The sequence below is a fragment of the Drosophila innubila genome, chromosome X, assembly GCF_004354385.1.
Source record: "Drosophila innubila isolate TH190305 chromosome X, UK_Dinn_1.0, whole genome shotgun sequence".
Lineage (NCBI taxonomy): Eukaryota > Metazoa > Arthropoda > Insecta > Diptera > Drosophilidae > Drosophila > Drosophila innubila.
In genome coordinates, this window is record NC_047626.1 from 33,114,116 (window position 1) to 33,138,794 (window position 24,679).

Below are 24,679 nucleotides of genomic sequence, written 5' to 3' on the forward strand. Positions count from 1 at the left end.
AACGATTTCTGTTAAATTTTAATATGTTGTAATACGTACAATTTGGAGGGATTTGGAAGATATTACCTGTTAAGTGAATAAATACATTTTTCTATCGGTCGAAAATCATGTTTTAGTACGAAAAACTTTTTGGTTTTATGAGATTTAACTTGGTTTTATATATCCTGACCAAAGTTGGTTCAAATCGGACTACTATATCATAAGCTGCCATAGTACCGATCGGTTCAAAATTAGGTTTTAGTATGAAAAACTTTCTTGTTTAGTGAGATATTTTAACCAAATTGATGGAATATGCATTTTAGTTTTAAAAATCCTGACCGAAGTTTGTTCTTATGAGACCACTATATCATATAGCTGTCATACGACCGATCGGTCCAATTTTAAGTCTGAGTATGAAAAACATTTTTGTTTTTTGAAATATCTTAATCAAACTGATATAATATGCATTCAGGTTAGACTTACCAAAGCTGGTTCTAATCGAACCACTATATCATATAGCTGTCATAGGACCGATCGGGCGAAATCCGAGTCTTAGTATGAAAAACTTTTTTTTTCCCATAGTAAGTACGGGGTCTCCGACAATAGAGTATGCTCGGCTGTAGCAACGCGAGCAAAGCGAGCAGGAGGCGGAGCACCCTTGTTTTTCTTTATAATTAAAGAAAAAATTTGTTTAAAAAGTAATTTTTATGTACAAAGAAGCTCACCCTTTTTGCTTACAGTGCACAATGCCAATTTTCGCTTTTTTTTTTTATTAATTTATATTTTTATTTAAAATTTGTAGATTAAATTGAATTTTGTTCGTCAAAAATTGGATAAAAGAAATTTTGGGGTTGAAATTGCTTTCGTCACTAGACTTTTACCTCGTGTAGAGGTCTTTTTTGTGGGATCTTATAAAACCCCGAAAAAAAATATTGTAAAAAAAAAATTTGCTTGATTAAGGTATTTTCTACTTGGCTTAAGAGAATTCGGGATTACTTCTGACACAGAATTTGATTAATTTTAGCGCGAAATCCGAGATTTTTATCTGTGCACCTTCTCCGTTATTGAGTGTTCTATTATAACCGTAGAACCGGTTCGGTTCGGGTACCCGGACCGGATAATGTACCGGACCTTTGAAATTATTTTCGTCACGAACCCACAAAAACACTTTTTCAAATTAAAAACAAGTGGGAAAGGCTATAGTCGAGATCCCGAAAATAGGATACCCGTTACTTAATTTAAATATATGTAAAAGTATTGTAAGCAAATTTTTTTTAGATAAAATGTTTTTGAGAACTAATTATTATTATTTAAATTTATTATTATAGGCCCTGAATCCCCAATTGGGGGGCATGGCTTGTTGCTCACTTTGCCTCCTCCTCCTAAATATGAGAGTCGGAAAGGAAGGCTTTTGTCCAAATTTGAAATTTAGCAGCTTCTTAAGGTTAAAAACTGATTTTGGCTATCAACTGTTTCATGTTCACAATTGTTTCAACATCCTCAGCTTATCAACTGCTATATATTAGCAACTGCTTCAGGTTTAATTAAAGTAGCAACTGCTTCAGGTCTAAGAAAAAAATTCTGCATAGTTTTAAATCAATTCAAACTTTTATGGTTTACAAAATATTGTATGAGATAAATAAGGCAAAAACAAAAAATTGTGTCTTTTGTTGGTTTGCTGTTAATATGACATCTTCAGCAAGCAACAACAACACTTGCATAACAGCAAGGAGCATGATTTCAAGAGATTTTAATTTTCCATCCTCAGTACCGTTTCTGCTAGTGGACCAGCAATTCAAACTTAATGCCATCTTTGAGAACCAGTTGACAATTCTAAGACGCAAGAATGATTAAAAGGTTTGAATGCCATATTGTGTTGCTGTTGTGACTTAGTTGAAACCTAATACATAAGATTTTAGGCCAACTTTTTAATCTCTTTGGTCACCGACCCCTCAACTGAGTAACAGACCACATGATACAACCAACAACACACAACACTTGCATAAAAGCCAATACCTATCATCAGTACCATTTGGGTGGCCTCGATTATCGATTCAAGCCGAATGTCATATTTGCTTTGTCAGAACCACTTGAGAATTATTTGATGCATTTTTGTTGTCTAATAATATTAAAACTATTGCATACTCTAAGGAGATTATTTGGCTTCAAAAACTTTGGCACGTTAATACTGCTGTTCTACTTGTCACATCTTGCTGCGATTTTATAGGATAATAGATAATAGCAACTTGCAGCTCTAATACCCACAAAAACGTATTATCTTAAAAACTGTGGGTGTGGTGGTTTTTCGCGATTTGCGAGGGCGGAGGGGAGGCGTGACAGAAATTTAAAACAAACTTGACCTGCGTGGGGTACATAGAAATCTGCGTGCCAAATTTGGTAACTTTATCTCTATTAGTCTCTGAGATCCTTTTGTTTGAAGAAATTACTTGTTTCACTTTGAAAGCATTAAATCGCCATAGCTGCCGTTCTACTTATCCGATCGTTTATTATCACAAAAAACGTATTATCTTAAAAACTGTGGGTGTGGTAGTTTTTCCCGATTTGTGGGGGCGGAAGGGGGCGTGGCTTAAATTTGAAACAAACTTGATTTGCGTGGGGTTTATAGAAATCTGTGTGTCAAATTTGGTTACTCTATCTCTTATAGTCTCTGAGATACTGTTGTTTATACAGACGAACGAACGGTTTTTCGCAAATTGCGATTATACTTTATAGGGTCGGAGATGCCTCCTTCTCCCTGCTATATACATTCCAACGAACACAATATACCCTTTTACTTATTTTTTAAGTAACGGGTATAATAAGCTGGAGTTTAAAATCTCAAGGAAAAATATGATGAAGTTTTATATCCCAAAAAATTAAATAGTGGATATTAATATCCCAATTGAAAATGTGCTGGTAGAAAAATCCCAAGTTAATTTTTAATGCTGTGAAAAAATGTCAAGTAAAATTGTACTGGTAGGGAAATAAATAAATAAAAATTTGGTTGGTGATGAAACATAAACCAGTGCCAGTAATAATTTACTGTAAGCTTGAATTTTCAAGCATTTTAAATGTCAACTGGAAAATTTCAACTAAAAGTACAATTTATACAAAAAGTAGTTGAGACAGAATTGAAGCATTTTCAAAGTAATTTACTGTAGACTTGAATACTCAACTAAATTTGTAAAAATAATTATTTTTCGCTTAAAAAACTCAAATATTTAAAAATTTATTTATTTATTAGTTAACACGTGCTGATTAAAATTTTTAATCAGTATTTCCAGCCCTGATTTCAATATATATAAAAGTACTTTAAAGAAATTACTTGTATTACTTTGAAAACATTAAATCGCCCTAACTGCCGTTCTACTTGTCCGATCTTGATGCGAGTCAGTTTCAGGGCCCGGGGCAGAAAAAATTTGGGGACCCTTTTTTCGAAATTTTTTTATTCCCTTTCTTAAGTTAATTACAAAACTTATCCTAGACCTTAATATATTTTTTATTTTTATAAATCTAATTTTCTGAAAGCCCTTTCTCTAAAAGCCACAGATAGAGACAGAACTTGCAAAAGTCTTAAGGTGATTCGTATCTGAGGTAACATAATGAATTCGCTTCAGAAGCTACAAGGTGTTGGTGTTCCATTTCTTTAATTGTTTATTTTCTTTAACAATCCAATTTTCTCGCATATTGAACTAAATTGTCTGTGTACGTTGTTTTTAAATCACGGGCTGCAGCTTTAATAGTGTTTCTTTCTCATTTGGTGGCATGAAAATTGACATAAACAGCTTTGATAGAGATAGTGAAGGTGGCATGACATTACGCCAAGACTTGTTTACAGGGACCGTAATCATTATAAGTTTTATTTTAAAAAATCACGCTTTAATGATTTTATAATGATTTTTACTATTTTCTTTACCGATAATCATTTTTTTCGATAAAAAACATTAAACTCAAATATAATGATTAAAAATGATTTTTATTTTTTTCGCTCAAAATAAAACTCAACAATAGTTTATGACTGTGTCATGTATCATATGAAAGGTATTAAATCATAGATCAAGAATATGTAATCATATCGACAGAAGCCATAAACTATTGTTGAGTTTTATTTTAAGCAAAAAAAATATTTTTTTTTTTAAATTCAGGAAATTGAAAGCACAAGAATTTACATACAAATCGATATTTTCTCTTTTAAAGTTCTTCCCATCGACTGCAACGCACTATGCCAGCGCTTGATCCAATCCTTGAAACATTTACTATATTGATTTTTTTCTTTGATTTTTTTCATTATCTTATCTCGGGAGGTAAGGCGCGTTTTTCGGAGTTTTTTTTTAGTTTCGTTTGAGTATGAACGGTATTCGTTTCGTTTTTGGCCAAATGTTCACGAATAACGATGGTATTGTGACGGTGCGTTGTTGTGATGCAAGATACAAAATCGAGACAGGCACAAAAGCAAATGTACTCAATACGGCGTAACTTTCTATCACACTGAAAACTATCACATTGAAAATTTTATGGAGTGTCCATAACAGATGTGACAACCTAAGAACAAAAAAATTAAATCTAGATGGTTGACTATGAGCGCCACACGGTGCTGATTTCGGGAACTTTTTGATCAAGGTAGTATGTCCGAAATGAAATAATATGACAATATGCAAGGCAAAAATTAAATAATTCTGGTGAGTTTTATGCCTTAACCCTCTAACAGGCAAAATCGAAATAGACATTCAATTAAGTTGATATTTAATTTATAAGTAGATATAGGTTAAATAAGCTTATGCTTTTAATTTCATAATTTTCAGTTGCTGGGAACGACCGTCAGTTGCAAAATACTGAAGAACGTCTGTAGATGGTTTTGTCGGTTTGAGCGGAAAAAAAATAGCCGTTCGCTTGCATCACAAGGGAATATCTCACGCGACTTTTAGCGATAACTTTTGCTATATTTTGCTTCTAAAGTGTTTTTTGAGTTGGTTATCACTTATATAACTATGATAATATTCAATTAATTTTAATTTGAGTGACTATTAAAAAATATATCAATTTACGAGCAGTTTTGAATGTACAATTGCTTAAGTTAACCGTTACTATGTAATATGTGGAAAATCCTTTTCACAGGTATTTTTTTTAACTAAGATGTCTTAAAATGTATTTATTTTTGTAATGGTAGTCCCAAAAAGAAGTTTGGGAGACTGATTTGTATATATTAAGCATTCACTTCTACCAAAATACTGACTTTATTCATCTTTTTCCTTTTTATCCAACCAAATTGGAAAATGATTTGCATTTTCATATCCTTACCTGATGTCAGACAAACAGATCGTTTCCAATGATTGCTAAGCCGGCTAAGTCATTTCATGTCATTTCCTTGAAAGACACAAGTCCTATTGCTGTTTTTGTAAGGAACTCAGCTTGCTTTAGCTGCTCTATGATCGTAAAGCTTGAGTAGAAAATTTTCGATGCAAGAACCCACATGTATAAAATATTTGCATTAGTGTCATTCATGTTCACGAAATTATAGAAAAGTCACTCGTCATATAGGAGAATAGCTTAATTAATCTTAAAAAAACAAAAAACTTTTTCATACTAAAACTTGATTTTCTACCAATCGGTTCTATGAAAGCTATATGGTATAGTCGACCGATTTGAACCAACTTCGGCCAGGATGGACAAACCAAAGTTAAATGCATATTCTATCAGTTGGATATACTTAATTTTCGATGTATCGTTCCTATGACAGCTGTATGATATAGTTAACCGATTTTACCCAAATTTGGTCGGGATGTATAATACCAGCCCAGATGCATATTCTATCAGTTTGATTTTGATATTTCAACAAACAAAAAACTTTTCCATACTAAAACTTCATTTTCGATGTATCGATCCCATGGCAGCTAACATATATGTTATAGTGATTCGATCCAAAAATAAAAACAAACTTGATCTGCGCCCGATATTCAGGAACCTACATATCAAGTTTGAAGTCTCTAGCTCTTATGGTTTCTGAGATCGACGCGTTCAAACAGACGAACGGACGGACGGACAGACAGACGGGCATGGCTCAATCGACATGGCTGTTGATCCTGATCAAGTATATATATACTTTGGGGGGTCTGCCACGCCCCCTTCTGCCTGTTACATACATTCTGCCAAACACATTATACCCTTTTTTGTCCATTTCTAACGGACTCAGGGTATAAAAAGTGTACATAAAATGCATTAAACTACTAAGAAAGCGTTTTTGAAAATGTAAGCTTTTGACATTTTTTTTTTATTTAAAGACGTACAAATGTGTCATCTTGGAAATACCCATATTACATTTTTATTTTTTGCTGTTCTTAGTTAATAAACTCACAACTTACATTAAATAGTGGTAGTGGGTGTATAGGCCACATCCTATTTTCATGTCGCTTTATAATCTAGAGACATTACGACCACTTTGAAGTTTATCTTTTAAATTCAAATTTTTGGAACGGAACCGTTGAAACCGAAACTGAACATTATTTGCCGAGACAGAATAATAGCCAAGGCCACAAACCTCCAATATTTTGTTAAAGGTTTCGTTTAAGGATTGGACCCATAGAGGAAGATTTCCGTTCGATTCGTGTAACCATTTAGGAAGTTTCTAATAGAAACCCTTGAACCAAAGTATTAGTATTAGTTAAGTTTAATACAAAAAAAATTATTCAGTTTTTCGTTGTTTTCCATATTTCTCGACTTTTAAAAAAAAACAAATTAACAAAAAAAGGTATTCAATTTAACTAGTATTTTTTGATTTTTAAAATAAAAATATTTTCATTCATTACTGTTTGTACATGGTATACTACCTCAAAAAAGTAATGTTTATTCTGAACAGTCTTCAAAATTTGCGAGTCACATTCCATCACTAAACCTTGGCCTCTGAAATGTGTCCCCATTTCCCATTCTTGACAGGGTTTCGCTCGAGCAACTGCCAGCAATTGGTATAGCCAATATATACTTATGTATACTCCTCATTTTTATTTATATTGAATTCTAAGTAATATATATTTTCGTTACGCTGCAGCTTTATGTACACATGCATTGCAGCTGGCGCAGATTTGTATGTCATGACACTTATTTTGCGCACGCGCAACAAGTTTCCCGTCTGCTGCAGATTACACACTTGCACACTATGCACGCTGTTGCAGGAGAATAACTGAAGACTCTTTTTCTCAATTGATTTCAAGTTTGACCTAACTAGTCTGACCGGATGGCAGTAACAGTAACTTCATCTCTTAAAAGCAACCAAGCTTTGGGCTTATGCAATCACATTAGCATGCAATCGGTACTTAATTCCATTTAAAGTCTTGACAGTATTCAAGTAAATGAGCGATTTGTACAATAATATTTACCCTTCTCTTGTTGGCACACATTCGTTGATCTAGCTCAAGGGCATTTAATGTAATCTCCTTTCCTCATAACTGTTTTTATTCATGTCTGAGTTAATGTTTATAAAACTACTCAAATAGATTCTGTTTACTATATTTTAAATCCAAGCTGCAAACTTAAAACAAAAATTAAATTTTCTACAGACAATTTTTTAAGATTATGGGTATTATTCTTTAACATATAAGAAAATCATGCTGAAATGAAATTATATAATACAAATAAATTATAATGTCTTCAACCTGTTGTAATTTAATTTCGCCAACATTTTTCGAATTAACTTTGATTGTAAATCCAAAAATCTTAAATTTCGAATAAGCTTTATATGTGTATGGTATACAGAAAAATTGGTGTCTCAAGCTCTTTAAACTGCTTAAGCCGACGCCGACAATCCGACATGGATCAAGAATATATTAAATTAAATATCTATATCTCTGGAACAGGGTAAAAAATTCATTTTAAAAATTTAAAAAAAAACCCCTGCCCAAAAAATTTGTTGATATTTATTTAACAAAGCATTGTTATTATTAAAAATAAAACTAGAATTAAAGATTTTAGATAAACAATTAATTGATTTAACACTTTAAATTTAATGCTGAAATATAAAAACAATGGTAGAAATCAGATCAATATTTAGATGTAATTGCAGCATATTACTCGAAAAAGAAAAAAAACTATCTAGTTGTCCTGAACGGAACATTTAAGGTTGAAACATCCTTAAACTAAAATAGAGCTGATATAACCGATGATCAGTTTATGGAGGAAAATAATTTAAAGAACTGTTGTACAGTGGGTAATCGACAGAAGTTTGAGAAGCCAAAATCTGTTAGAGTATGTTAGCAAACGGAGATTGGTACTCAAATTACTTCTTCCATTTTTCTGACCATTCTTGAAGATTTTTGTGCTGAGGATTCCAGACACATGTCTGTTTTTATCTGGTTTGTTATCTGGTAAAATCAATGGATTCTCTGGAGCAACGCTTAATGAATTCAAGAACGCCCTTAGGTCAGGTCAGGACAGGTATTAGCAATGGGCAAACATATTAACTATTAAAAAATATTTGAAAAATTAAAAAAAAAATTGCAAATGTTCATCTATTCAAATTTACTTATTACGTAAGAAGTTTATATTTAATTTGATTTCTCGTTTTGCTTAAACACATTTTAGTTAGAAAGTTTTGTTTTTACTTACTACTCAGTAGTAAAATAAGATAAAAATTAAATTTATAAAACTGCATTCCAATTACATTTTTTTTTTATTTTATGTAAATTATCTATCCACACATATACGTATTTCCCCGAGGTATAAAAAGTGTAGCTTTATTTATTATGTTAAACTATCATTACCAATGCTAATTATTGTATAATTTATAAATTTTAAAATCGTTGTTGACTACAACTGCAAGTCGTGGATCACAAAAACAGAATTTTTATCGCACAAAACACTTAAAAATCACACATAAGCAAGTTGAGAATCGATCAATGAAAGTTCAAGAGAAATTGTTTACAAGTTTGAATAATCATACAAATTAATTATTATATGCTTGCTTTATTTCATGTACCACCACAAAAATGTCTTACAACTGCGACTTGAACTATGGTCTTTCGACTGACAGATACGGTCACAAACAGCAGCAGCTTTGACTTCAACGTCAACGTCAACTCCAACTATCTCAGCCACAATCCCGGCAGCCAATGTGTCGCGTCGTCCGGTGTTAAGCGTTCGTAGGCGCAAAATAAATGCGCCAACGACAGTGTCTGATCCAACCACGCAAACAACAACAGAATTTACGTCGACAACCTTGAAATATAATCGATTGCGTAGTAAGTCAACCACAGCAGCAGCAACCAAATCAATTATGACAACAGCAGCAACAGCGACAAGCAGAAACAGCAACAACCAAATTTACCATAACAAATTGAAGTCGAAAAGCTCTTCGCCATCCGTAGAAACAGTCACTTTAACGCCAGCAACATTATCGACAGCAACAAGCAACAGTAATCTAAGCAACATCCCTGTTAATAACACACACGCGCATCATAAATTCCAAGCAGCCAGCTATGCGTTGCGTCGCCAGTTTCAAACGCGACGCTTGACAACAACAGAATCGATATCCAGCAGCGATGAACATTGTAAGTACGAAATGTTGTTAACAGCAATGAATGTGTGAATGTGTCTTTTGTTTCTAGATTATAAATGGAAAGCTAAGAAATTTTTCTATTCGATTTTATTTATTGTGTTTGGAATTGATTTTCTGACGTTTTAAGATTTTTATGATTTTTTTCCGATGAACCGTTTTTTTTTTTCAGAATTTTGTTAAGCATTGAAATTGTGAAAAATATCAAATTTAATTATGACCAAATTGCAATTCCAATTTCAATCGCCAAAAAAAAAAATATATATACTAAGTCTATCGACTTGTGAATTAGACTGCTAGTAGGTAATTTAATTCTCTTAAGTTTTGTAAAAAAATAAATACAAAAATGCAACTTGAAGTATTCTTAAAAAGCGAAAAACTGAAGACCGTCTATGGACGGTCTTGTCGCTTTGAGCGAAAAAATATGGCCGATCGCTTGCATCACAAGGGAATATCGAACGCGACTTTCGGCGATAACTTTTGCTTTTTTTTGCTTCTTAAGTTTTTTTTGTGTTGGTAATTATTAAAATAACTATTAATATGCCAATTTCTTAAATTTAAGTGTCTATTATTTATAAAATATATTAATTTATAAGCTATTTTAAATGAACAATTGCTTGAGTTGATAGATTCTGAAGAAGCGATGATAAGTTAAGCAGTTATCATAGTAATGGGACCCCGATTCTGTTGTCGACAACGTTCAATCTAGAAACCCAGACTATTCCGAAACCATTAGAAAATTGGAAAATTTTTGAAAATGATAATTTTGATGTATTTCTTCAAGATTTAAATCTCCTCTCCGCCTCTCATTCATGCATCCCAAGACACTCAGGCAACAGTTTTACCTAAAGTGCTGGTCCTATACCCATCGATATAGAAGAACTATCCTCATTAACAACAGCATGCTTCAAGCCATTCTGAAGCATTCGATCTTCATTGCCCATACTAGAACCAACTAGTCCTCAAATCCAGTTTACTTTCCGCCGAGTTCCGCTCCAAGATTCAAGGAGGATATCATAAATTCGCTATTGTGGAAAGATAACAAGTGCGGTAGGCTATAATCTATATATGTTAGGATATCACCACTCCTCTGATCCAATCCCAATGAGGAAAGAGCTAAAGCACTGCATTATGGCAGGATGCAGAACCTATATAGAAATCAGTTGCCTCCAAATAAATGAGGAATACAATAATCACATTGGAAGGAGTCCATTTGATGGACGGCCTTATGGGCAGTTACAATCCAAGGACGAAGAGCAGAAACATTAAGAATGCTATTCTTCTATATGATGAGTGACTTTTCTATAATTTCATACAATACAAGTGGGTTATATTACAAGTGGGTTCTTGCATAGAAAATTTCCAACTCAAGCTTTACGATCGCAGAGCAGCTGAAGCAAGCTGAGATCCCTACAAAAACAGGCAAAAGAACTTGTTTCCTTCAAGGAAATGGCATGAAATGACTTAGTCGGCTTAGCAATCACTGGAAACGAGCTGTTTATCTGACATCAGATAAGGATATGAAAATGCAAATCATTTTGCAATTTGGTTGAATTAAAAGGAAAAAGCTGCATATAGTCAGTATTTTGGTAAGTGAATGCTCAATTTATACAAATCAGTCTCCCAAACTTCTTTTTGGGACTACATTACAAAAATAAATATATTTTAAGACATTTAACTTAAAAAAAATACCTGTGAAAAGTATTTTCCACATATTTTATAGTAACGGCCAACGCAAGCAATTGTTCATAGACACTTAAATTTAAGAAAATTGCATATTAATTTATATATAAGTGGTTACCAACTCAATAAAATACTTTAGAAACAAAAAATAGTAAAAGTTATCGCCAAAAGTCGCGTGCGATATTCCCTTGTAATGCAAGCGAGCTGCCAAATTTTTTCACGCTAAAGCCGACAAGACCGTCTACAGACGGTCTTCAGTATTTTGCACCTGACGGTCGTTCCAACCAACGGAAAATTATGAAAATTAGAACTTAAGCTTATTTAACCTATATCTACTTATAAAATAAATATCAACCTGATTGAATGTCTATTTCGATTTTGCCTGTTAGAGGGTTAATTGATAATACTAGGCAACAGCCAAAATATTATATTATAATATTACTCTAACAAAAACCACTTTTTTTGATAGATCTGGGCAAGGGTGTACGCAGGCGTACGTATTTTAATACCCTGTGCGATACATATATATACGAGATATTCTTCATCAGCACCAATAGCCGAGTCGATATCACTGCGGACGGCAGCTCGCGTTAGTGACGAAAGCATCACGAAGGGTGCGAAAGGCGACTAACAATATATACAGCTAATTTCGAAAATTTGATACGACTGTGCGATCATATCGAGTTATATACCGATCGAAACATTTAGTCCTAACTTACAAAATGGCATACTTTTTCTTATTTTCTAATTCACCTGGGTCATGAGATACGGGGGTGTAAGTGGGAGGGGAAAAATAGATATGATCGCAGCTTATGGAGCCGTTGGGGCTTTTTGGTAAAATTTTTTATTTTTTAAAAATTTTAATCAAAAATACGCGTCGATTTATACCTCGATGACCCAAATCCGACAACTAGTTCAAAAGATAAGTAAATTTGAAATTTTTAGTGGACTTCTCAAAATGAGATGAATAGTCAGTTTGTTTTTTGTCTGCTTGTATTAAAGCGCTAAAAAAGCTCAGATGTAATGATGGGGATTTATTCCTTTTAGAAAATCTAGAAATGTTTGTTCAACGACTTTTTGAAAAACACGCTAGTTTAGCAGGAAAACGCTAAATCCCGGTAAAAAACCATAAAAGCTACAGATATGTTCTATATATCATTAGAAAGGTGTGTTTGAGGGCTTTTATGCGAACCCTAAATTACTCTAAATTACTCAGGTAACATTTTACAGGTGATGTAATGTTTTTAAGCTTACATTTCGGCGATTTCTGACAAAACGGCTCTAACGATTTATTAAATTTAAGTATGTTGTAGTACGTAAAATTTCTCGTTTTTGTGGTATATGAAACATAAACTTTGGCTGAGGGGTTTGGAAGATATTACCTGTTAAATGAATATATACATTTTTCTATCGGTCGAAATCACGTTTTAGTACGAAAAACTTTTTGGTTTTATGAGATATCTCAATTAAACTGATACAATATGGTTTTAACTTGGTTTTATATATCCTGTCCAAAGTTGGTTCAAATCTTACGACTATATCATATAGCTGTCATAGGACCGATCGGGCGAAATCCAAGTCTTAGTATGAACAACTTTTTTTTTCATAGTAAGTACGTGGTCTCCGACAGTAGGGTATGCTCGGCTGAAGCATCGCGAGCAAAGCGAGCAGGGGCGGAGCCCCCTGGTTTTTCCTTATAATTAAAGAAAAATTTTTTTTATGAAATACGTTCAATTTCTAAATTTATATATTTTTCTATTTTCCTGCATTAATGATAAAGTTACAATGTCAAAAGCAAAAGCAATTGCAAAACTCTTTGATATCCTACAAAAAAAACCTCTACACGAGGTAAAAGTCTAGTGACGAAAGCAATTTCTAGCCCCAAAATTTCTGATATCCAATTTTGTGAATAACAAAATTCAGTTTAATCAAAAAATTTTAAATAAAAATATAAATTAATTTAAAAAAAGCTAGACTTTTACCTCGTCTAGAGGTTTTTTTTGTACTTATGTACGTCAGTTCGTATGAACTAAAAGATCTTAAATCTTAGATCTTACATTTGGAATGTAGCCTTCCTATAATTTCAGGCAGATCCAGTAAATATTATATTTTTTTCACGCCCACTGTGGGGGCTTCCTTTGCAATAAACCGAGACTAATAATAAAACTTGGTGGTGATATGTGAATACTGGCAAGTTTCTGCCTATGGCTTTTACATCCTAAACAAATTTCATTCAAATCTGCCCACCATATCATATAGCTGCCATACGTAAAAAAAACTTATTTGTTCACGTGGTCTCAACTACATCACCGCGATCGAATCGGGCAGTGGGCTGAATTTCCTACTGGAAAAAACATCCCATATTTGCATTCTAATATAGTATTATTTAGCTGGCAAAATTTAATTTTGTTTTCCAAGTGAAGTCATGTCTTTAAATCACTTAAAATAAAATTCACAAAACATTACTCAAATTGTAGTGGTCTTATTATGGCTTATAGCAAGATGCATTTTGCCGTCCTAGAAATATTTTTGAATTTTAAATGAAGCCTTAGTAAAATAATTCCAAAAAAAACACCCAATTCACGTTGGAAAAGTTTTTAAATATGCCCAGCCGATTCTCCACCATAGATTTTAATGTCTAATATCTTATCGGAAGCTTATTATTTTAAAAATTTATATAAGTCTGCTGCCCATACCTGCGTGCGCGTACGAAAAATATATATATTTTTTTTAATTTGTAAAATTTTCCCTTTTTTCATAGAGGTTTTCAAAATGTGCGCCCACATTTGTCATTATTGCTGAAAAATGCCAAAACCAATTTTCAAAAGCTTTAATTTTTTTTGAAAGCTATTGAATATATTTGCAATTCAGTCATACACCGCTAGTATTGAAACCTGTAGTTTTAGAGCCTTCAAGATTTTAATAAAGAAAATTATTGCTTCTTAGCTTTTTTTTTTAATTTTTTTTATTTTAAAATTCTAGGAAAACTAGAAAAAAATAATTACGAGATGTTTAAACTGCTATTTGCTTGGCTGCAATATTTAGACGTCGTTTAAGATATGATATAAAAAATGTATGAAGGAATGGCTAAGTTATTAGCAGATAAGCAAACAACCTGCATTATATAGTGGTCCAATTTCAGGCAAACTTGGTTAGGATGTAAAGGGAAATTTAGACTACACAATTTATGAGTTAAATTGAGATATCTTAAAAAGCAACAAAAGTTTTAATACCAAACCCTGATTTTCTACCTTTGGCAGCCATACAATCCGGTGGTCCGATTTCAACCAACTTCAGTTAGGACGTATAAGACCAACTTAAATGAATTAGTTAGGATAAGATATCTTAAAAATTATATGAGTTTCTATAATTTATTTATTAAAACAAACAAGCACTATGGCTTCATACAACTGGAAGGCGCGGCACCTTATGAATGGGCCTCTTGAAAATTCCTCCATTGGACGTCCTAACGTCGAAGACTCGCACGACGCCGTCTTCTCCTCTGTAAACCGCCGTTTCTATGCCGACCAGCCAATTCTGGGGCGGCAGATTGTCCTCGGCGACGACCACCAGCTCTCCAAGTGCGGCGTTTCGCAGGTGGTGATGCCGAAGACTCCCGAAGTGCGGAGCTCTTGGCGGTATGAACGCAAATTCGCATTCGCTTTTTGATGCGAATTCGCGAATTGCGTCCGCCTCCTCCTCGACTCGAGTCCGCAAATCCTGAAAATGGCTACTTTTTCCGACGAAGCTCGTCGCGTTGTCGAATCGGACGGTCTTTGGGGTTTCTTGATGGCCGACGAACCTTTGGAAAGCCATTAAAAATATGTTAGTGGAAAAGTCGGAAACTAGCTCTAAGTGCACCGCTTTGGAGGCTAAGCAAACAAAAAGTGTGATATACGACTTATACGTGGGCTTTCCACGCGTTCGAAAGGTCGTACTAATTGGGCCGCAAAATTCAACACCACATATAGAGAATACGCGGAGTGTTCGGAGTCGGTCTGCTGACATATTATCCATTTTTTGGGGTAGCAGACGAGGCTTGCATTTACGCAAGGGAGACACCCCTCTTGAGCGTTAACGAGCCAAATTCGCTCTCGAAGAATACTCACGAGCGCTCTAGGGCCAGCATGACAATTCGTTAAATGCAGGTATCTAATATAGCATTTAGCAAATTGCGAGCTTTTAGGAAGTAGAATCGGAAACTTAGCATCATATGAAAGAGAAGCATTTGCAAGACGTCCCCCCACTCGCATCAACGTAAAGGAGCACCAAGATCCATTATACTCATGTATAAATGGATTAAGACGCTGCAGGCTGTGGCCCACACGCGTGCCCTTTCGATGGATGACTTCAACTATTTTATCAAAAGCTTCTTTTCTCTTAAATACATTAGGGATATATCTCTCGTTGACAAGTATTGAGAAATACTCGATCGAGGCCGCTCCTAATGTTCCCTGAGAGCTAGGCCGGAATTACCAGAGGTCGGGTTCAAGCACTGGCAATGAGTAATGAAAGAATTGCCGAGGGTCGGGCTCAGTTCAAGACTAGTTTCTTTAATGACTCACATCTGCTTATATAGCCGATATGAGAATCGTATTATTTTGTGACAACATTTTCAATACTTTAGTTGTCCTTTTTTATCTTAATGCTAAACAATGTTTTTGATTCTAGTGCAATATTATCCTCAGTTTTTGAGTAAAAATATTTGGGTTTTTTACAGTATGTTTTGTGTATTCGTTACCTACTCGAGTTATAGTTAAAAAAGGGCTAGCAACAAGACGTTCCCGACAATCGTATGTGTTGGCGTAGGATTCGCATCTCTTTTTACTTTTGTGGCTGACTCTTTTCTATATTTAGCTTATGTGTTATATGACCACATGCAAAGAATATTCTACTCATTTCTTAGTGAGGGTTGTTTCTCATATTCTGAGACCACTCGCAAGATAAGATTATATGTTTTTTTATAAACACTCGTTATATGAAACGGAAGACATAAGCAAACACCGAACACTCTAAGCAGTCGGGCATGCGGTAAGTAACTTTCGGTAGAGTCCAAGAGATCGGGTCGGTCTACCATAGCAGTCAGTCCAACAGCTGTTTTACGTACCTCCAAGGTACGCATCTCGTCTGGAATCAGATGGTGGCTTACCGTCCAGGAGTCTCTACACAACTCGACACAAATGTTGCCAAAGACGAAGGATTTGAATCAATTTGAAATCTTATGAGATGTCTGATTCGGTGGCATAGATCTGCGAGATGGTCAGCCGCGCACAACTCAAGTCTAGGAAGAGTCATTGTCTTGAGGGGGCTACTTTGGACTTAGATGTCAACGAGAAATAACCTTTGCAACATAAATGTGTATATAAACGCATGCGCAAATCGCTCGCATTGATGCGTCGGCAAAACCATGTATCTCAATCGGTGGAGTTGACTCTTTAATGCATATCGTGGTATATTAATTATTTGCAACTGAATCAAAATTGATTTCAGCTGCTGCCGCGAGTTTTTCTAGATCATAGAGACATATTCATCCCAATATAACCTTGTCAGCCAGAGTTCTTGGTGCAGCATCTTTGCCTTGATAATCAGATGGCTGTTAAGCGGATCAAATAACCGCGATGACACCGAGAAAATGTTCCGCTCTGTCGCTCGCAGACACATCAATGAATCTTATATCTTAAATTGAAAGACATCTTCATTTGGCAACCACAACATGACTAGTGTTTTGATTGTGTGAGATTCGTGATTACGAGACAAACGTCTTTTAAGCGACATAAAATGACGCTTAGCAACTTAGAAAGAGTTGCCAAGCGGTTTTGGAACCGACTTAAATGGTAGTCGTACTTCAAATCGGCCTGATGGTAATATTTTCAAGTGATCTAGAAAGTGGCTCTTACATAACTGGTGTTTAAGTGTTGAACTTTTTTAGGTGACGGCAATTCTTCCAATGACAAAAACTTCTGCAATGTTGTGTCTGTTGTGATTTCCTGACAAGTTAGGTGTACTACCTGAGCCGTCTTGGGACGTGTCGGCTTATAACGCCCTAAGACAATCCAACCACCAAGAGTTTTTTGCAGAATCGGACAATTTGGATCTTGTTTAATTTGACCGACTGAGAGAATTTCAAAGAAAGTCTCAGCTCCGATGAGCATGTCGATCTTCTGTGGCTTGTGGAAATTTGGATCAGCTAATTGCAGGTTTTCGGGGATATTCCATTCACTCACATTGACCGTGTGGTCAAGCTGATAGCCCGAAATGATTTTCAAGACCTACAGATCTAATGAGAACTCACTGCAATTGACTCGCGACTTCACCACTGTATGTATCTTGCTCTTTACTTGCGTATTGCATTGAGCAATTCCAAGTAAACTGATACTAGCCTCGTCTCGACGCAGTTGCAATCGTTGAGCTAGCTCGTCTGTTACGCAATTAATTTGCGATCCAGAATCAAGCAGAGCCCTGGCCAAAGCGAAGTCTCCACTTTTCGTTTTGACACTAACGATTGCTGTGGCTAGGATTACACTATCTGACACATTTACATGCATAGACGCATGTGAAGCCGATGGTTGATCCTGGGAGGAGTCAGAAGGTGATGGTAACGCTCGACTGTTAGAAGCAGCAGAGTATCTATGCAACAGTGTATTATGGGAACGACTGCATACTCTGCACCAAAGGCAATTGATGCATAGGTGAGCCGCCTTGTTGCCTTGACTGTTTCGCATAATTTCACAATGGAATGATTGCATAATCGAGTTGATCCTTTAATTTTTGTTTGGTCATTGGGTCAACTTTATTCATAACTAGGTGAATGAGAATTGCGTTGCAAATCTTTTTATCAGCACCTATCGAGAGCAGTGAGCCATATATGGCAGACACAGTGTCTATCATCGAACACAAAGCTACAGCAGAAGGCTGCTCAATCTTTGGCAAGTCAAAGAGAGCTAAACTGTTCTCATTGAATATAAGACATTCATTGTCATAAACCTTCTTTGGGCTTCGCAATGCCTTTATATAATTATCCTCGATGACTTGGAACGCTTTAATAGTGAACAGAGCTGCACCAGAGAGACTCGATATAAAATTATTATACTTTTTTTTCGTTTCAATCGTAAAGGGTGTTTTTTTTTAGAGGTATTGAACTTCCAGCTGAAATAAAACACAAGAAAATAGTTTTAATGTCCATCAATTTGTCTTTATTGGAAAGATAATTTTATGCCATTAATGCTTAAATATGATTTCCGGCATGTAGCCGCCGCGGCTGGCTCTAATATAGCCAAGTCTAGATGTCCGATTTTTTAGCACTTTCTTGAGCATTTGGGGCTTTAAGTTGGCAATAACGCGACGAATATTGGCTTCCAAGTCCCGAGCGACTTCACATATCCCCAAAGAAAATAATCCAATGGTGTCAAATCACACGATCTTGGTGGCCAATTCACAGGTCCATTCCGCGAAATTATTCGCTCATCGAATGTGTCCTTCAATAAATCGATTGTGACGTGCGCTGTGTGGCATGTAGCGCCGTCTTGTTGGAACCATATCTCATCCACATTCATACCATCCAATTCGGAAAAAAAATAGTCCGTTATCATGGCTCTATATCGGTTTCCATTAACGGAAACTGACTCTCCAGCAGCATTTCGGAAGAAGTATGGCCCAATGACTCCACCAGCCAATAGAGCACACCAAACAGTTAGTTTTTGTGGGTGTAATGGCGTCTCAAGGGTCTCATGTGGATTATCTTCACTCCAAATGCGGCAATTTGTTGCTTGTTGACGTAGCCATTCAACCAAAAATAAGCCTCACCACTGAACAAAATTTTGCGATGAAAATCAGCATCGAGATCGATCTCATTTTCGGCCCATCCACCAAAATCACCACGCGTTGAACAAGCTGGATCTTTTAAGGTCGTAAACCAAGATCTGTGCGCAAAATCTTCCATTAAGTTAATGGTCAAAGCTTCAATTGCTGTGCACGGTGGCGAATCGATTCATTCGGGTCCTCTCCAACACTTTGCTCTACAGCGGCAATTGTTTCTTCGGTGCGCACTGTTCGACGTCTCGGCGGATGCGTACTATCACAAAGAGTAAATGTAGTGCGAAAACGATCCATCAATAACAGAATTAACTGCTCTGATGGACGATTATGTCGACCATAAAATGGACGGAGCTTGTGGTAAACTTCGCGAACTGAACCATTATTTTCGAAATAAATTTGCACAGGTTTCAAGCGTTGTTCTTTTGTCAACCTGTTCATGATAAAATGGCAAACCAAACTGAACGTAAATGACAAATGAGCTGCCAGATTTAACAAAAAAGTGTCAGCTTCATCTCTACTCGAAAAACCAACCTCTAAAAAAAACACCCTTTATTATCATTATGAACCAGTATTTCAAATAAGCCTATAAAATTCTTAAACTGTTTTCCACTAAACTTGGGAAGTGCCAGATGCCGAAGACGTGTGCGTTGAGCCGCAACAGGAATGACCAAAGAGCGCCTGCGTTTCAGAACTGTGCCTCTTTATAACGGACCTGAAATGAGCTTTCGTCGTTATACAGAGCTCTTTTAACTCGCTCCTATTGCATCGTCTAGATCAAATGTTTCTCCTCGAGTTAGATATTCTAACGCGCTATCTACAGGGTGACCAGAAAAAACGAAGACAAACATTAATATGTCCCAAAACTAAAGTTTGGTACTAGATTTCATTACATGTAATTTAATCGTATTCCTTATCCTTTTTTATACTAGTGACAAAATTTTTGAGTTATTTTTCTCTAATTTTGATGTGGTTTTATAATTTCAAGTAATCGTGGTGCAATTTAAGAGCTTTTTCATGTAGAAAAACGTGAATATGAAATTGTTTGCTTGCTTATTGTGCCTAGGCAGACTGTTTCCCAGGCCATCCGCCGTTTCAATAAGCATATCCAAGAAGGCGATCGTCCGGGAACATGAAAAAAAAGTACCGTCAACACTTCTGCAAATCGTAAGATCATTGGAAAGCGGGTGAAGCGAAATTCGAGGATCTCCATGAGGAAAATCGCCCGTGAGACTGGAATGAAACGTGAATATTCGGAAAATAGCGAAGAAGAACCTTGGATTCAAGCCGTACAAGCAAAAAGTTCATCTTCTCAGGGACGAAAACAAGCGCGACGCGATGGGACCGCATCCTTTTTACGAATGCGAAGCTGTTCACCGTTCAGCTGGACCAAAACCATCAAAACGACTGGACCTGACTCCCGACACTTTTGCCATTGTCGAACATCGCCAAAATTTGAAGTCCGTCATGGTCTGTGGCGAAACTTGAGCCAGCGGCAAGACACCACTGGTTTTGGTGAGTCAAAGGGTTTAAATGTACCAAGAAGTCTACCACCACGACATTCACAGCGCCATGGTACTTCCTGGGCTCAATACTACTTCGGCGATGCGGACTGGACTTTCAACAGGACTCTGGCCCCTCCCACATAGCAAAAATGGTGCAAGACCCAATTTTCAGACTTTATCTCGACTGCTGAATGGTCGCCCTACTCGCCGGATCTCAACCCTATGGGACATTAAAAATCTTTCGCAATTCAGTTTGGGGGTTAGAGCGGGGTAATCTAGTAGAACAGAGGTGATTTTTGCGATTTCCAAACTTTAACTAGGAATGCAGCCTGCGGGGGGCTCTTTTACATACTCTACTAGCACTCACAACATTACAATTAAATTTATACATTAGTCGGGAAATCCATAAAGATGGAATAACAGCACGTCGCGTCACAACCCACCCTTCCTATGAGTCCTTATTGCGCGATAAATTTAATTAGACTCCCAAAAGTTCGGTTTACCTTATCATCGCCTTACAGAAAAATCGTGAAATTACTCCATGATACTAAAGAGAAGACACAATAGGAAAAATAAGGTTTCGGACATTTATTTCTAATTAGGATTTGCTCCTTCATCAACAACTCTATTAAAAATCCTCACTTCAGGACATAATATTCATATACGATCGTATGCAATATGAAAAAAAACATATAAGGTTTTACGAAATGACTTATATTTAACAATTTAAATCAGCGGTGGGCAAGCCCTTGCTCTCGCTGCTCCCAGTGCTCCGACTACAACAACAACTTTTGACGCTGCGCGCAAATCATTTATGACCCCCAATAAAACTAAACAACAAACACACAGCAAATGCTCGAGTTTCGGCTGCGACGCGTACGGTCATAAAAGTGATAATTTTGCTATGATTTACGACTTCAGCAGCGTCTTGTACACTGTGTGAAAAAGTAATGTTGGTTTTGATGCGTTTTGATGCGTTTTAATTTTTACCATATAATAAGCGTTCGACTTGCAAATAAATAAAATTGATAATTTTGCTATGATTTATGACTTCAGCAGCGTCTTGTACACTGTGTGAAAAAGTAATGTTGGTTTTGATGCGTTTTGATGCGTTTTAATTTTTACCATATAATAAGCGTTCGACTTGCAAATAAAATTAATTAGAACTTCTTTTAGCGTATAATTGTTTTGGTTTGTCAAAACCAACAACAACCACACAGATTTTTTGGCGCGACGCACAGAGTCATAAATGTGTTCATTTTGCTTTAATTTATGACTTCAGAAGTTTTGTTTGTTGTAGATGTTGTTGTAGTGCTCCCGAATCCCAATTTCGTGCCCACCGCTGATTTAAATGAACAATTTTCTTTACTTTCACCATTTTTAATCAAGTCGATTAGCCTGTTTCGATTTCATTTATAATTCTTCATTTGAATTGGATTTTTAGTTTTATGCACAATTTGAGTTCATTTTCTATGTTTCAATTAATGAAAAAATTTTTTTTTTGTTTGTTACTTCAAATAAATTTCATAATTTTTTTTATACAATTCTAAATTTTTATTATTAGTTTTCTTTTTTTAGGCGTTCTGCTTTTCTTTAATTTAAATTCATTTATTTGTTTGTGTGTGTTTTATTTGTACAAAATTGTTCTTTCTATTTCTGTTTAGTGTGTTTGTGCATTATTCTTTTTAATAACAATATTTATTCGGGCATTTTTTAATAATTATTTCTTGCAGTGTAAGAGGGAAAAAAACGTATGTATGCATATAAAATTTTCTTTTGTTTTTGTATCAGCTGTTAGCTGTATTTATATTTTGTCGATTATATTTAGAAAAATGTCAATCAAAATATTTACGTTACTTTATGCCGGCAAACTGATCATAAAGAATAGCTACACTTACGGACTCCTGATTTTTCTTCTTTACAATTCTCTTTTATTTTTTATTGGCCAACACTTATAGATATTCTCACTCACCCTTTAGAATTCCCGATGAAGCGCTACATAGGTATCCAGATGATGTTGACATGTGTTTGCTATTGCTGTTTTTTTTTTTCAGTGTTGACAGAAATGGGCAAATTAATTGAAATTTTATAGAAATATATTCGACTATAAAAAAATAATTATTTTTTTATTTTACCGTTTACGTTATTCACCGTTTTGTTTCCTCTTTTGTTTTAAAATCTTAAATTTTTCATGCTTTCATTTCCGAGATTTTCTTTATTGCATGTTTTCTTTAAATTTTCGCCCAGTTCGTACCTGCCCAACTGGCAGTAAGCTACAAAATCCTTGGCAGGCTACTTCGGCCTCGCCACTAAGACAACCGAGCAGAGTTTGGAGGAGGGGGGAACAAACACCTGTTAGAAAGAAATTCCTATAAATTACTGCCAACTATTGCAAAGAACATTTAGCTTAAGCAGCGTCGAAATCTGGACAAGAGAATATCCAGCGATGCAATGGGGGAGGGCTTCAATTGCCTCTTACAGATCAAAAATCTTTTTGCAGGTTAAAAAACTCTGCTTTATTTTATATATATATATCTGCCGCTTATCGGTCTTACATTTTGTAAGACGGTCTAAAAATTTTGTGCAAGGAATGACGTGCCATTTTCCTCTCTCTTTTATGCCCTTCTCACAGAGCTGCCAGATCTTTAAAACCCAAGGAAGATGTGCAGCTCCTTCAAATGTTATCTCACACACCCTGGAATGCTTTGACAGAATTAAGGTGACCATCCTTTTCTGTTATCTGATTTCGATAACAATCGTTTAATTTTATAGCAACTTTATAATTTAATTTAAATTCGCCCAAAGACCTGCTGCCCATCAGAGAACTGCAACGGGTATGAAATGTTCGATCATACTCGAACATTGACTCGAACCCGTTATGATTTTTTCGCTTTGGTTAAGCGACAGGAGCGGACCGTTCGAGCTGAGCGCTCGGATCGTACGCTCAGCTCGAACACATTGCCAGTTTGTGTTCATGACCGGTGTGTTCGTTGGTTTTTGTTCCGTCACGAGCATTGATCGAACCGGCAGGCTGACTTGATTTGATGCTTACTCATTTTGTTCAAGCGATCAGGTATGGGTATGGGTATGAGCATGGGTATCGGTTTTGGGTATCTAAATGGGTATGGGTATGCAATCAGGTATGGGTATGGGTACGAGCATGGGTATCGGTTTTGGGTATCTAAATGGGTATGGGTATGAGCTTGAGTGCCTGTGTTTAACAAAAGTGCGACAGAGCATACCCAAACCAAAACGTGGTTTTGATATCGTCACAAACAAACCTCAATCGAGTTTGAGTAGTAGATCGAACACGTTGCCTCCGAGCCGCTGAGTTGAATTGGTTGAACTTTTTGCACACATGACCGATCATACTCAAACATACCCAATGCAGCTCTCTGCTCCCCATCACCGGAAATTTTGTATCACGTGAAGACCTGTGCATCGTCGCTGGAGGGGGCCATTTTGAAACCGACTTAGAGTGTTATTACTAGTGGTCCATGTTATCGTTACTAATTGTTGTTTTACCTTATTCCTTTCGTTTAGTAAAATAATGATTAAAAATGTTTGTCTCCGTTATTTCTGGTAACCCTGTATATGTAGGGCCAACATTCTGTAGAATCAAGGTTTAATTTACCTTCATTAATTATCATGTCATATAAATGCAGTATGCTTTTAACGCGCACATTTCGTTTCTTTTTTGAACCATCAAAGGTCTCTTTAGTGTTTGCCATGTCGACAATTAGATTCGATTATTTTTTATTAAAATAGAACTAAAATCGAATTTAGTATTTGAGAAGCGAACACTATCACTTGAAATTGCACACGACACCAACTGCACAGCTGGCGCTAAGCAAAGAACGATAACGAAAATGTAGCGGGCTGCAGCTAGCTTCCCGGTAAAAATTTGCTCCTATCGAAAGCTACATCAAACTACATCGCAAGTAACGTGAGAGCAGTTGCTAAGCCTGACGTCTTCCATTCGCAATTATACAGGGGTGATACGCTGAAAGAAGGGGTGATACGCCCATTTTCAAGAGCAACTTTACAAAGGCCTTCTTGTAGAAGGCAGTAGAGCGAGCCTGCGGCGTTCGAAAAAAAAAATAACACATCCAGAAGACTTTGCCTTGCATTGAATTTGGAACGTACATTAATTTTTTTA

At 35.8% G+C, this 24,679-nt stretch overlaps 1 protein-coding gene across 1 annotated transcript in view; it reads left to right on the forward strand.

Annotated features, from left to right (window-relative positions):
* LOC117793014 (serine-rich adhesin for platelets) overlaps positions 1-24,679 on the forward strand; it is a 50,114-nt gene that overhangs the window by 18,992 nt on the left and 6,443 nt on the right. Inside the window, exon 10 of the mRNA XM_034633384.1 lies at positions 9,018-9,515. Coding sequence (XP_034489275.1) covers positions 9,018-9,515 — 498 coding nt within the window. The remainder of the gene's footprint in view (positions 1-9,017; positions 9,516-24,679) is intronic.